We start from the raw sequence: 14,736 nt of genomic DNA, 5'->3' as shown, positions 1-14,736 counted from the left end.
TTCAATGGATTCTCCCATTTCATTTGATACGCCTTTGTCTATAGTCAGTGGTGTGATTCTCAATACTTGTAACTGGATATCATCATTAGATATGCCAACAACAGCAGTGTGTTGTTTGTGACTAAACACTGCTGCTGTTTGATAAAGACAAGGACTTCTTTGATTGTCTTCGTTTTTTGAAACTCTCCATTTTAGAGAGCTCATGCAGTATGCCACCAGTCTGTAGAACACAAACATGGCAAAAGAAGTGAACCGAAAGCATAAAATGGAGGAGCATTCCCCTATTTCTTCATAGTTTGCTTTAAATTGGTGTTTGTTCATACATGGGACATACCATGACATGTTGCCTTCTGATACAGCCTCAAAAGTGTCCAGAGGTACAAGCATTTGAAGCTTCTCCATGTACGACATAATTTCACTCTTGTGTTCCAGGTACGAGGGTTCATCTTTCCATAGAGCGTCTATCACTTTATCTTTAAGTTCACCCGTTTTGTTGAAAGATTTCCATTCTGTTATTAATCTCGTTTTGCAGTCTTCATTAATATGGTTTTTATCAGCAATAATCTTGCTGAAAGCTTTAGCAAACCACTGAATGTCAAGTACTGCATGTTCCCTCAATTTCTCTTCATTATAGTATAAAACAAGGCCATTGTCATGGAAACATTTTAGAAACATAGACATTTCCTCATCACTTTTAATTTGGTATTCATGGGGAAGGGATGCATTGAGCTTCCAAATTTCACTACGGGGGCAAAACTTTCCAGGCTCCTTCATATAATAACTGCTCCATTAAAGCCCATGAAGAAGGTAACTCAATTTTTGTATTGTTCTCATTTGTAAATAGTTCAACGATGGACTTTGTCATGGAATCCAGGTTTCTTTTCGTGTGATCATTAAGTTTAACTAGACCCACTGTATATGTACGGTCTTTAAGAGATTCTTTTAACCAATCTCTGTCCTCAGCTGGTACTGCCTCCCAGAATTCCTCAAAATACTTCTCTATCTCCTGAAAAGGTAAATAAAGACATACATTAAAACATAATATGAGGCCCAAGAGCCAGAACACTCCAATGATTCTAACAGCATTCACGTTTTTAACTACATTTTAGGTCACCTGAGCAAACTCACGTGACCTATTGCTATCAATTATCATCTGTCGTCATGCGTCGTCTGTCCTGCATTGTATATTAACCTTTGAACATTTTCAGCTTTTTTTCTCAACTGCTCAACCAATTTCAACCCATTTTTATACAAAGCATCTATGGGTGAAGGGGAACAAAAATTGTGGATTTTATGGAACCTGCCTCACTGGGGCTTGAGTGGAGGGGTCAAAAACATATATTAAACTAGAACTGTCCAAACGGGACAAAATACCCCCTGCTGGGTTTTTCAGAAGTAAGTTCTTCCATAATAAAGATATGTATCGAACATGAATAATGAAATTTTTATTCCAGTGACCATAAACTTCCCCAAATGACCTTGGATTAAGGTCATGACACACCCTTAGGTCATGGGCAATCTTTGAGTGAAATGAGAACCTACCAAGATTATCCGTAAGAAAGATATGGACCGGACACGAATCATGAAATTTTTCTACCAGTGACCTTGAACTTCTCCAAATGACCTTGGGTCAAGGTCATGACACACCCTTGGGTCAAGTGCAATCTTTGTGTGAAATGAGAACCTACTAAGTTTATCCATAAGAAAGATATGGACCGGACACGAATTATGAATTTTTTCTACCTGTGACCTTCTCCAAATGACCTTGGGTCAAGGTCATGACACACCCTTGGGTCATGGGCAATCTTTGTGTGAAATGAGAACCTATCAAGTTTATCCATAAGAAAGATATGTATCAAGCATGATTGATGAAATTTTTCTTCCAGTGACCTTGAACTTCCCCAATGACCTTGTGTCAAGGTCATGACACATCCTTGGGTCATGGGCAATCTTTGTGTGAAATGAGAACCTATCAAGTTTATCCATAAAAGATATGTATCAAGCATGATTGATGAAATTTTTCTTCCAGTGACCTTGAACTTCCCCAATGACCTTATCCATAAGAAAGATATGGACCGGACACGAATTATGAAATTTTTCTGCCAATGACCTTGAACTTCCCCAAATGACCTTGGGTCAAGGTCATGACACACCCTTAGGTCATGTGCAATCTTAGTGTGGAATAGTAGATTCTAATGTCCCTCTGTAAGAAAGATATGGACCGGACACGATTGCACAGACAGACGGATGGACAGACAGATGGACAGACAGACAGCTAGACGGACAGACAGACAGACGGACAGGGTGATTCCTATATCCCCCCAAACTTCGTTTGCGTGGGGTATAAATATAACAAGAGGCCAAAGCCCAGAACACTCAAGTGAATCTATTGATTTGCCTGTTCTTTACTCCATTTTTTTTCAAAATGTCATTTTATTCTCATGAAAAAATCTTCTTCATTAAATTCTAGAATATTGACCTGCTACTATGAACAAATCTTAATTATTAAAGCCATAATATGGAAAGAGGTCCAAAGGGTTCTTTTTCCTAAATATTTCATCTAAAACTTTTATTTATAGCATACCTTTACAACGAAGAAAGATTCCAAATAAATATGACAAATCAGGTTTCCCCGTTTCCTTGAAAAGAATACTAGTAACTGTATTTTAAATTTATATCTCCTTGTATTTTCATGTAAATCCTAGTAAGTGCTCATTGTGGCTCAATCCTAATTCCGAGGGTCATGATTTGAACAAAATTGAATGTATTTTACTAGCAGCTGCTTTTAAATATGACCGACATGGCTTTGTTGTTTTATGAACACTAATTTTAAAGACCTCTCTACTTTTTTAAAAAAAATAAAATTCTGATCCCTTTTTTCTGCCATTTCATAGACCAAAGGGGACATACAAAATAACAAATTATGACTTTGCTGTTCTTCAGAAGACAAAAAGCTTTTCTTCCCTGTATATTTCTATGTATGATCCCCTCATAAAAGTTGGATCCCTTGTTTCCCCACCCTGGGTGTCATGATTTGAACAAACTGGAAAATATATAAACTTTCTTAAACAAGAGGCCCATGGGCAACATCGCTCACCTGAGCACATCGACTAGGAGAATGCACAAATCAGATCAGAATTGAAAAGTTTACTGAGATGGTGGGGTGGGGTGGGGTGGGGGCTTGAATTCTAACACTACTTGAGAATGTCTCTATATCAATTCTGCATTTAACTTATAGAGAGAGTTCTCTATATATTCCTATGTAAAACTTTGATCTGCCATTGTGGCCCCACCCTACCCCCGGGGGTCATGATTTGAATGAAATGAAATGTACACTACATGAGGATGATTCCACATGAGTTTCATCTTTCCTGTCCCAATGGTTCTTGAGAAGAAGATTTTAAAGATTTTTTTCTCTATATTTCTATGTCAAACTTTGATCGGCATTTTGGCCCCACCCCTGCCATGGGAGTTATGATTTGAACAAACTTGAATGCACACTATTTGAGGAAGACTCAATAGGACTTTCAACTTTCCTGTCCCTATGGTTCTTGAGAAGAAGATTTTTGAAAGATTTTATACGAGGGCTGTTCAATAAATAATGTCATGAGCTGTATGACATATAATACCGATACCGATATCATATGACATTATGAGCTGGACTTTCTCTCATTATTTAATCTTTAATGAATTTATAACAGTTCATGTGACCACTTTTCATCACATAGTTTCATTGTGAGAAGCTAGAAAACAAGGGCTATTCGAGACACTGCATTATAAATGAATGGTAAAGAAGAAGTACACTAGAGTGAAAATAAAAGCTTCATTAAAGCTGCTGTTGAACTTGTTAAGAATCTCAAAGAAATATTCACTGAAATATGTGACATTTACAGCAACCAATGTCTGTTTTATAGATAAATGAGCAGTTGAATTTTAATGATAAAAAAATTATATAATGGGTATCAAAAATGGGTACCGTTCTTGCCAAAAAAAATTGTAACAACTGATGTACTCTTTGCAAAATTTAAACAAATAATATTTAATAATGTTTGATTGACTTTAAGACAAAAAGCAAATTCAACAGACATCACTGGGGGTACTTTACACTTTTTTCAAGAAACGTTTGACGGTAAAAAAAAAGCTTAGTACTCAAAGGTCATTATATATTTTGAAAAATAAGTGAAAACGACAGCGTGTAAGAATGTCTTAACAATTGTTATAAAATATCAGTAATTGTAGTTATACACGTTTGTGTTATATTCAAACAGATAATAGAACTTCAATCTATTGCTTAAAATCATCAAAACAAAATTTACCATAAGATGTACTTGATAACAAGAGGCCCAATGGCCTTGAATCACTCTTCTGATAAATTGTACAATCTATCACTTCTATTAGAAGCCTCTAACTCTATTAGTATCATAAGACCCAAAATGCATCAACTTACAAAGTTTGGTAATATTTAGCCAGTTAAGACTGAAGATATTATAATATAATTATAAAATACCATAAGTAGGTCACAGTGACCTACCTTTTGATTGAAATTTTCTGAGGACTCAAGATACATTAATTGACAAAGACTGATGATTCTACTGATGATTCTAATTAAATAAGTACTTGAGATATTCAAAAGTAGGTCACCATGACCTACTTTTTGGTCAACATTCTCTGAAAACCCAAGATGTATCAACTAATAAAGTTTGATGATTCTAAGCCAATTAGTACCAGAGATAATTAAATAGAGCCATCAAATGTCAAAAGTAGGTCACAGTGACCTACATTTTGGTCGACGTTATCCAAAAACCCAAGATGCCTAAACTGACAAAATTTGATGATTCTAAGCCAATGAATACCTGAGATATTCAAAAGTAGGTCGCCGTGACCTACTTCTTGTTGAACATTCAATGAAACCGTAAGATGCCTCAACTGACAAAGTTTGATGATTCCGAGCCAATAAGTACCAGATATAATGAAATATAGCCATAAAATGTCAAAAGTAGGTCACAGTGACCTACTTTTTGGTCGATGTTCTCCGAAATCCCAAGGTGCCTAAACTGACAAAGTTTGATGATTCTCTAACCTAATACGTACCTCTGATATATTTAAAAGTAGGTCACTGTGACCTACTTTTTGGTCGACAATCTCCGAAAACCCAAGATGCCTCAACTGACAAAGTTTGATGATTCTTAGCCAATAAGTGCCTGAGATACTTAAAAATAGCCATAAAATGTCAAAAGTAGGTCACTGTGACCCACTTTTTGGTCGACAATCTCCGAAAACCCAAGATGCATCAACTCCCAAAGTTTGATGATTTTAGGTCAATAAGTACCAGAGATACTTAATTATAGCCACAAAATGTCAAAAGTAGGTCACCATGACCTACTTTTTGGTCGTCACTCTCTGAAAACCCAAGATGCATCAACTCACAAAGTTTGATGATTCTAAGCCAATAAGTACCGGAGATACTTAAATAAAGCCATAAAATGTCAAAAGTAGGTCACCGTGACCTACTTTTGGTCGTCACTCTTACAAAACTAAATATGCATCCACTCACAAAGTTTGATGATTCTAAGCCAATAAATACCTAAGATACTTAAATCTAGCCATAAAATGTCGAAAGTAGGTCATCATGACCTACATTTTGGTCGACATTTTTCAAAGACCCAAGATGCATCTACTGACCAAGTTTGATGATTGTAGGTCTGAAGGTAATCAAAATATGCATTTTAAACAATTTGAAAACAAATGTTGGCAAAATTCAAAAAGTAGGTCACAGTGAACTACTTTTTCATAAATATGTTTTAAGGTCCCTAGATGCATCAAAGTACAAGATTTGATGATTCTAAACCTCCCAGTGTCTGAAATAATGGGATTTAATGTTTTTAAAAGGATAAGTCATAAAGTTCAAAAAGTAGGTTACGATAACCTTTTTTTACGTTGACATTCTTCGAAGACCCAAGATGCATCAACTGACAAAGTTTGGAGACCATAGGCCTTAAAGTGTCAAAAAATATGCCTTCAAATCAATTTGAAAACAAATCCCTGCAAAATTTAAAAAAAAGGTCACTGTGACCTACTTTTGAGTTAACATGATGTGAAGTCGTAAGATGCATCAACTTACAAGATTTGATGATCCTAGTCCTTATAGTAAGCAAAATATACACGTTTTTATTAATTGTAAATTTAGGTCAACTTTGAAGTGACCTTGAGACCACGCCCTTTGCCCCAGGGTAATTCCCCGTGCAAATTTTAATCTTCGACATATTCTGTTCCTTGTATGTAAGTTTGGTGAAAATCTGCCTGGTGGTTATGGAGAAGAAGATTTTTTAGCAACCAGTACTTTTGGTTTTGTTTTCCTGATTATCTCCCTTTTTTTAAGGGTCCCAACCCTTATTTTAGTATAAATGGTAGCCCTTGGGCCAAGGGATACCCTGTGACAAATTTGGTACTGATTGGCCAAGGGGTTCTAGAGTTATGGCCCATATTCTAAAAAGTTTACGCACACCGCACAAATGGCCATAGCATTAGCTCTTTGAGCCTTTGGCTCAGAAGAGCTAAAAACAGCGAAGGACTGACAAGTGCAAAGAATTGCAAGAGCACAAAGACAGATTTATATCCAATTTCTTAAATATTAGTGGTATTGTTGTTCAAATTCGTATTCGGGGAGACAGATTAGGTTCTGGAGGAGTCTAGAAAGCAAAATTTTTGCCACAAAATTGAAAGATTCATGAGAGGAAGGACCCAGAATCAGGAATCCACTACATTAAATTTCTTCATGACAGCGGCCAAATCCACACGCCCTGAATAGTAAAAGGATATTTGGGATAAAGAGAAAATTAATGTTTTTTCACATCAACAGTATTCGCCAGATCTTTGACCTTTTGACTTGATTCTATTTCCAAACTTGAAAAAAAACACCTTTCAGAAGGAAGAAACAAGTCCAGGAAATCATTGGATCTGCCATTTTCCAGTATATTAAGGGTCATGCTCACAAATGAGTTCTAAAAACAATCAGAAATTGGATAAAAAATCTTACGGTCATGTGTTTTATTAAAAGAGATTAATAAGTTAAATCATGAAAACTAAATAATTAAAAAGCTTCTTTTGCTTCTTTCCGAGCACCGAGGGCATTATTTATTGAACAGCCCTCGTATTCCTATGTAAAACTTTGATTAGCCATTGTGGCCCCACCCTCCCCCCGGGGGGTCATGATTTGAACAAACTTGAATGTACACTATCTGAGGATGATTCAACATGAGTATCATTTTTCCTGTCCCAATGGTTCTTGAGAAGAAGATTTTTAAAGATTTTTCCTACATATTCCTATGTAAAACTTTGATCGGCCATTGTTGTCCCATCCTACCCCCGGTGGTCATGATTTGAACAAATTTGAATGTACACTATCTGAGGATGATTCAGCATGAGTATCATCTTTCCTGTCCCAATGGTTCTTAAGAAGATTTTAAAGATTTTTCCTATATATTTCTATGTAAAACTTTGATCGGCCATTTTGGTCCCGCCCCTGCCCCGGGGATCATCATTTTAACAAATTTGAATCTGCACTACATGAGGATGATTCCACATGAGTTTCATCTTTCCTGGTCCAGTGTTTCTTGAGAAGAAGATTTTTTTTAAAAATGCGATTAAGTTTTCACTAATTCATAATTATCTCCCTTTGGAAGAGGGTGTGGCCCTTCATTTGAACAAATTTGAGTCCCCCTTACCCAAGGATACTATGTACCAAGTATGGTTGAAATTGGTCCAATGGCTTTTGAGAAGAAGATGAAAATGTGAAAAGTTTACAACACCAACGACGACAGACAATGGATAAATTTTGATCAGAAAAGCTCATTTGAGCCTTTGGCTCAGGTGAGCTAAAAATCATACGTTAATTTTTATCTGATCAAATGAGTCTTGAGATGAAAACTTTGGAAAATGGCATATTTTATTTATTCTTAATTATCCCACCTTCAAAGCCGATGTGACCTTTTTTGATTCATTTTATAGGATGTTTCGTGCCAAGTTTGGTTGAAATTTGTCCATGCTGCTAGGATAAGGCTGCACATAAAAATTAAACTGTTCAAACTGTAGTAACTTCAATGAACACTAATTGAATTTAATAGGGAATTGTGTGATGTTTATCCAGTTTTGTATAAATTGAAATAAAGAGTGGGAAAAAAACCCTTCTTATTTTAGTTAGTTAAATTCCCCGTAAAATGTTTTTAAGAAGTAAATATTAAACCTGCCCCCAGCACTTTCCATGTACCAGAGATGACGATTAATTTATCTATGTAACAAACTTTGAACAATTATTTTGTTTTGCACTTGTGCCGAGGCGACCATTGTGCAACATATAAGAATATCATAAATGCCCCACAAAATCAACAAAAATGCTTTATCTTAATGCCTGATTAAACTATTATCCGCAATTTTAGGCAAGGACTACATATTGAAATTAAAATCTAGCTCAAAATAAATTAAATATTTAAGGCATTTAATTATAAGCCTTCATACAGCCTATTATAACTCTGCAGTGGTTCTTGAGAGGAAGTCGTGAATCTGAACAAACAAATGGAAAACTAGACAGCTAGACGGACGAGTGACACAATACGACCAGGAAACCTTATCAAATGTGTTAAAATTGTACCAGTTGAATTTTTTAAGGTAGAAAGGTAAAAAAAAATAATGATGATAACAGCAACAAAAGTGGATATAAAAAAACGTCTTTTGGTTAGCTTGCCAAAAATAGTGTCTGAGTGAAAAATTCTAGAGAGGGACGTCAAACATAAACAAACAAATGTTGAATAATTTATTTTTTTTCTTTTTCTAATTTACGCTCAGATGGAAATATATAGATCTGTTAGCATAATAAAGCCAATGCTAACATCAGTAGATTTTCTTTCTGTGTGTGTGACAACGAGAAACAATGGTGCCTTAGTGCCTCCAAATTTCTTGATTGAGGTTATCCAGAACTTAAGGTAGTCTGGAAGAACAAATAGAAGAAAATGGAGATAACGAACAGTATTCAATATTAAAGTCCATAAAACAATACAATAAAGGAGCAGAGCAAACACGGACCTGCGAAACATCAGAGGTGGGATCAGATGCCATGGAGTAGTGAGCATTCCTTGCTGTAGAGTATCATAATAGGATAAAACAGACTGGTGTGTGAGCTTAGTTCTACTGCATTATACTTAAAACAGTACGTACTAGTGGAATTTGTACCTTTACTTCAAAAATATGTTAACATGCTTTAGTATTTGATAACTTATTTTTCAAAACACTTTGCTTACTTTTGCGAAAAAAATCTTTAATCTTTAATTGGGAAACACAATTTTCAGGAAATATGGTTTTTGCATGATTATATACTCAATAACCATGATGAAACATCTTTGGGTTTAACAGGATTAACGGGGCTCAAGAAGACACTTGATATAATAAAATTATATATTTTACCGAGTAACCGGGTATACGATCGGAAAAACGTTCGAGTACAAATGTAACCGATTATCAAACATTGACCAAGTTGATATCCCTATTAGAATTAGAAGTCTTAACATGCGTTCTCTGTAAGCACCAAAAAATCTTGGAAACGACATATCTCCGATTTTTATGAAATTTGCCCCACAGTTGCACCTTGGTACAAAACCAGCAAATATATTGATAGTTTGAGTTGTCTCTCTGTTTTAGGTAAACTCCAGACGAGCAGATGGTCTGCTCAGCAATGTGTTTATAAAACAGGAAAAAAAGAAGGGCACATGGTTTATGGTATTTAATGGTAAATGATTTAAAAATTATAGTAAAACTCGGTTATTACGAAGCAAGGGGGGCCAAAAAATTACTTCGCTACATCCGTAATTCATTATATCTGTATAACATGTATAAGAAATATATTACATTTATATAGTTGGGGATCAAAGATGCGTTTATCATATCCGTGAAATCGCAATATCCGTGTTCAAACTAACCAAATTCTACTGTAAACATTATTGTTTACATTGTTATAATTTGATAAATTGAACCTCTCCTTTTAAATTCGGTTTACGATATTACAAGTAATTGATGTAAATCAAAATACTTTAGTATCACAACATGATATAATTATACCTTTGTAAGCCTTGATATTATGACATTATATAATATCAGAAGGTTATTTTCATAATTTCCATTGGCTGAAAGGATGTCACATGATAATCCTCCTTTTGCAATAGGGACGTGAAAGCGCGTTGGCGAAAAATGATATCGCACGACACACCGTTCTGATGCATTGAAGTTACGTAAGAACATGACGGCATAATATAGGAAGAGTGTTTTTAACAATTGTAACGTAATGACAGCCAAATCCGTTTAGTTAGGACTGTGATAGCTAGTGCATTTACATTGAGTAATTATATAATATAACTATTATGGACTTCAGTGAACGGCTCGGTCGCTATCACTTTCTGTGTCTTCGGTCAATATTAATTGCCATAAATCCTTAACACATAACCACATTTCGACCTAGACTCAAGTCCATTTTTGTATAATGTCTAACATTTGTAACGTCTTGATATCACGTTTCCTGTCTTACCTTTGTAAGTCCACACAGAGAAGATTGATCCTTCCTGGTTATCTTTCTCTTTACTGACAATATTGTCAAACCTCTTAGTCATGTCCAACACAAGGATGAAGAAGGCCTTTGGTGTTACGTAAATTTGGTGGCAAGCATAATACGCTAACTGACCAGCAAAGTCCAGCATGCTTACTGTTGGAAACTTTTCTTTCTCAGACAAGATTTTTTCCAAAATTTCATACTCAACCATTGCTTGTGCCTCTGAGGAGAGAACATTGGTCATTATTTCTACTGTATTCTCTTCTTCGCCTTCACTCGGGGACATAGACTTTTCCATATTCCCTTCTTTCTTTTCTTCTTTGCCTTTAGTTGGAGAACTGGACACCTCAACATTCCTTTCTTTCTTTTCTTCTCTGCTGTCTGTTACTTCAGTGTCTTTATCAGAACTTTTTGCATCCAAATTGTCTTCATTTTCATTCGAGTTGGAGGTGTCATCTGCACTGCTCGGTTCTGGTTTCAATTCTTCAGCGTTTATCCTGATAAATGCCTTCAATGGTGAGTCATCACCAGCCACTGTAAAAAAGGAATTTTGTTATTTAGTTAATAATATCTTTTTAAAACACATCATTTAGTGGCAATATATCTCTTTTATCAAGCTAAGGATTAAATACAAACATGCACTTTTACAATTTAAGCTGAGGATTAAGAACAAACATACACTTTTTACAGTTTATACATACAGGTAATTAAATTGTGTTCCCATATATCTTCACAGATAAATGATGGAGTAATTTTACATTGTAGTTAAATGTGAAGTGTTTTGTGGATATGCCTAATAATAATAATTTAAAAACAAACAAAAGGACCATGGGCAACATCACTCAACTAGGCAAAATGGCTTTATCATGTTAAAAAAGGAATAAATGCATAAAATGGAGGCTGGTTTTAATTTTTTGATCTTGAGTCTACGCCTACTAAGAATGCTTACTTATTTCGTTGCTTAACTGTGTTTTTTTCCATAAAAGTTTGAATTTCATTTATCCCCCCCACCTAAATATGTTTATTTTTTCCTACCCCAGTGGTCCCTAGGGTTTTATAATGCCCCCACTAAATTTTAACTACTGTATTTGTTAATCATCTTTACTTGGAGGAGGATGAGGTCCTTCATATGAACAAGCTTTAAGAGACCTAGGGGTCTCATATGTCACCTAAGTATCATGAAACATTTTTTTTTACTTTCCAACAATTGAATATGGTTCAGTACACTTCCTGTTTAAAAGCAGAGGCCATGTCATTCACACTTTTTAAAGAGACACCATTTCTTGTCATAAGTATACACTTAGCAACCCTTATTTGGTTACGAAATATTCATTGGGGAACAAAAAATGAATTTCAACTATTCATTAATAATAAGAAATAATCAGTAGTGCCTCACCTCAAAGGAACCCTTTACCTTGGGTTCCACACATTTCAGAATTTTGGAAAAGACAACTTTACTCATGATAAATGTTTGATTACTACCAAGAAGCAGATTTCCAAGCATTAATTCATTTTCTGTATATAATTAGAGAATCCCTTAACATGTACCTTATCCTTGACCCAGTTGCCTTGAATTCAAAATTCTGGAAGAAGGAAACACGTTTATTATCACTACGTACTAGGTAGTTTATCTGCTCAATATCATGGAGCAGAGGAAAAGATTTTCAAAGAAATTATGCATTTTTGCTTTATAATCAAAAGAGCACTGCCCTAAAATCAAAACTCCCGACCCAAGGGCCATGAAGTTCATAATTTAAATGATTCACCCTTCTTCATCGGGGTTGTCTGGGAAATACCTGGGGTAGAAAGGATGACTGCACTTAAGTACATCAATTTTGCGTTTCGTTCTAAGTCATTGAATTTTGACGGATTTATGGCATTTTTATTATTTTTTTAATTGGAATTGCAATAATGTTTGTGATTCACTGATTTAATGTTCCATTCAAGTTTCGTTCTTAAAGGGAAAATGTACAGAAATTGTTTTACCTTCTAAAATTCCATCTCTAACAATGAAGAGATGTTTATGGACTTCCAGTCCCCTGGTGGACTCTGTAACTTCACCAACATTTTGATGTTTCCCTTTAAATCGATTCAGCAGTGTTGTTAGTCCCTTTGTCGACTTTTTCACGTCACTGTGATTTTGGCATTGCTCTCTTAATCGCTTCAGTAGTGTTGTTTTCCCAGCCTCGCCACATCCAACAAGTATTCCTCTGGCATGAAAAACAGTGGTTTTCTCCTTTTTCAGAAAATCTACAAAACAAATAAAAACATGAAAAAAACTGATTTAATTCTTTACATTTCAAAACAAAACGCATATTTTTGACAGCAGAGCTTAAAACAAGTAAAAATCCTAACCCGACTAGTTTATTGTGCTTCATGGAAGATGTAGAACTTAATAGCCCTCTGACTGAGAAAATTTGGATAGATTAGTCAGTTCTATTGTAGCAATAATAATTAATACATTCAATAATCCAAGGATATTAGGTCATGTCAATGAGTTAGATTTTAGGTCAAATGATAAGAACAGGTCTACTGAATTTGAGTTCAGGCCAAGTTTTGTTGAGGTCAGTTCTAATTAAGATGAGGTCAGGTCTAGTCAACATGAGGTCAGGAGAAGTGAAGATGAAGTCGGAAATAGTGAAGATGATATCAGGTATAGTGAAGATGATGTCATGCCTAGTGAAGATAAAGTCATGCCTAGTGAAGATGAAGTCATGTCTAGTGAAGATAAAGTCATGTCTAGTGAAGATGAAGTCATGTCTAGTGAAGATGATGTCATGTCTAGTGAAGATAAGGTCATGTATAGTGAAGATGAAGTCATGCCTAGTGAAGATAAAGTCATGCCTAGTGAAGATGAAGTCATGTCTAGTGAAGATAAAGTCATGTCTAGTGAAGATGAAGTCATTTCTAGTGAAGATGATGTCAGGTATAGTGAAGATGATGTCAGGTCTAGTGAAGATAAAGTCATGTCTAGTGAAGATGAATTCATGTCTCCTGTAAAAAAAAGTCATGTCTAGTGAAGATGAAGTCCGATTTAGTGCAGATGAAGTAAGGTGTAGTGAAGATGAAGTCAGGTCTAGTTAGGATGATATCAGGTATAGTGAAGATGATGACAGGTAAAGTGAAGATGTGGTCATGTCTAGTGAAGATGAAGTCATGTCTAGTGAAGATAAGGTCAGGTGTAGTGAAGATAAGGTCAGGTGTAGTGAAGTGAAGTCAGGTTTTTAGAAGTCGAAAACGTGAAAAGTTTACAGAGTGACAGACAACTATACGGACAGAAGACGGACAAATCTGACCAGAAATGCTCAATTTAGCCTTAGGCGCAGGTGAGCTGAAAATGAATCTCCTCATATTGCAATTACCTCAATACAGAGTGTATTAAAATTTCAAGCATCTTCAAAATGTTAAATGAGTAATTGCAGAGAAAACTATGACAAAAAATTAGTTCTTATTGTACAGACAGACACACAGATAAACAGGATATTGACAACAATTAAAACAAATTTAAATCCAATCATATGCCATGCCTAAACAAAGAGCATGTTACAATTCTAAGCATCTTCAATGAGTAGACAATTGTTGTTGAAAAAAAATGATGAGAATTTTTGCTTTGTATGGTACCGACAGACACACGGATAAACATGAAGTTGACATATTCATACAAAAACGAATCCCGCCATATGGCATGTTGCTAAAAGAATTAAGCAACTCTAATGAAAAAATACTAAAAAAAAAAACTGTGGAAAAAAGACACACACCATGACTTCATTTTCATTTTGGCAAAAAAAGAAATAATATAATACATCATGCACATGAGGAATGTCAAAACAACACGCAGTGTAGATTTTCTAAACACCTGCTATAGAAATGCACAACATTCCTGGACAGAGCTTTGTTAATATCAATGATGTCTATATCTCACTGTCAACTTGTACAAAATACCATCTGGTAACTGTACAAATTCTTTTTCATGTACATTGATTGATTGAATGATGGTTTATTATTTGACGTCCCTCTCGAATATATTTCCCCGTCTAAGTTGACCTACAAACTAGACAATTGGACTGTTACTGATTTACTCACTTTACTACATGTAGGAGTGGACAATAAAAGGTCAACCCAATAGAAGATAATATCAATAAGAT

General features: G+C 35.2%; 1 protein-coding gene across 1 annotated transcript; it reads right to left on the bottom strand.

Annotated features, from left to right (window-relative positions):
- Nucleotides 1-737: 737 nt before the first annotated feature.
- LOC134244382 (uncharacterized) lies at nt 738-13,265 on the bottom strand. Its single transcript, XM_062726663.1, has 5 exons — nt 13,193-13,265; nt 12,578-12,841; nt 10,571-11,125; nt 8,886-8,983; nt 738-1,006 (listed from the first exon to the last, which is right to left on the bottom strand). The coding sequence occupies exons 1-5, from the start codon at nt 13,263-13,265 to the stop codon at nt 743-745; spliced, it is 1,254 nt and encodes a 417-aa protein (XP_062582647.1). The 3' UTR covers nt 738-742.
- Nucleotides 13,266-14,736: the final 1,471 nt, after the last annotated feature.

This window comes from Saccostrea cucullata, unplaced genomic scaffold, assembly GCF_032062105.1.
Source record: "Saccostrea cucullata isolate Sc308-1 unplaced genomic scaffold, CSIRO_AGI_Scuc_v1 ctg760, whole genome shotgun sequence".
NCBI classification, from domain to species: domain Eukaryota; kingdom Metazoa; phylum Mollusca; class Bivalvia; order Ostreida; family Ostreidae; genus Saccostrea; species Saccostrea cuccullata.
Note: the sequence above shows the minus strand (reverse complement) of the source record. Positions and strands in the feature narration are given on the sequence as shown.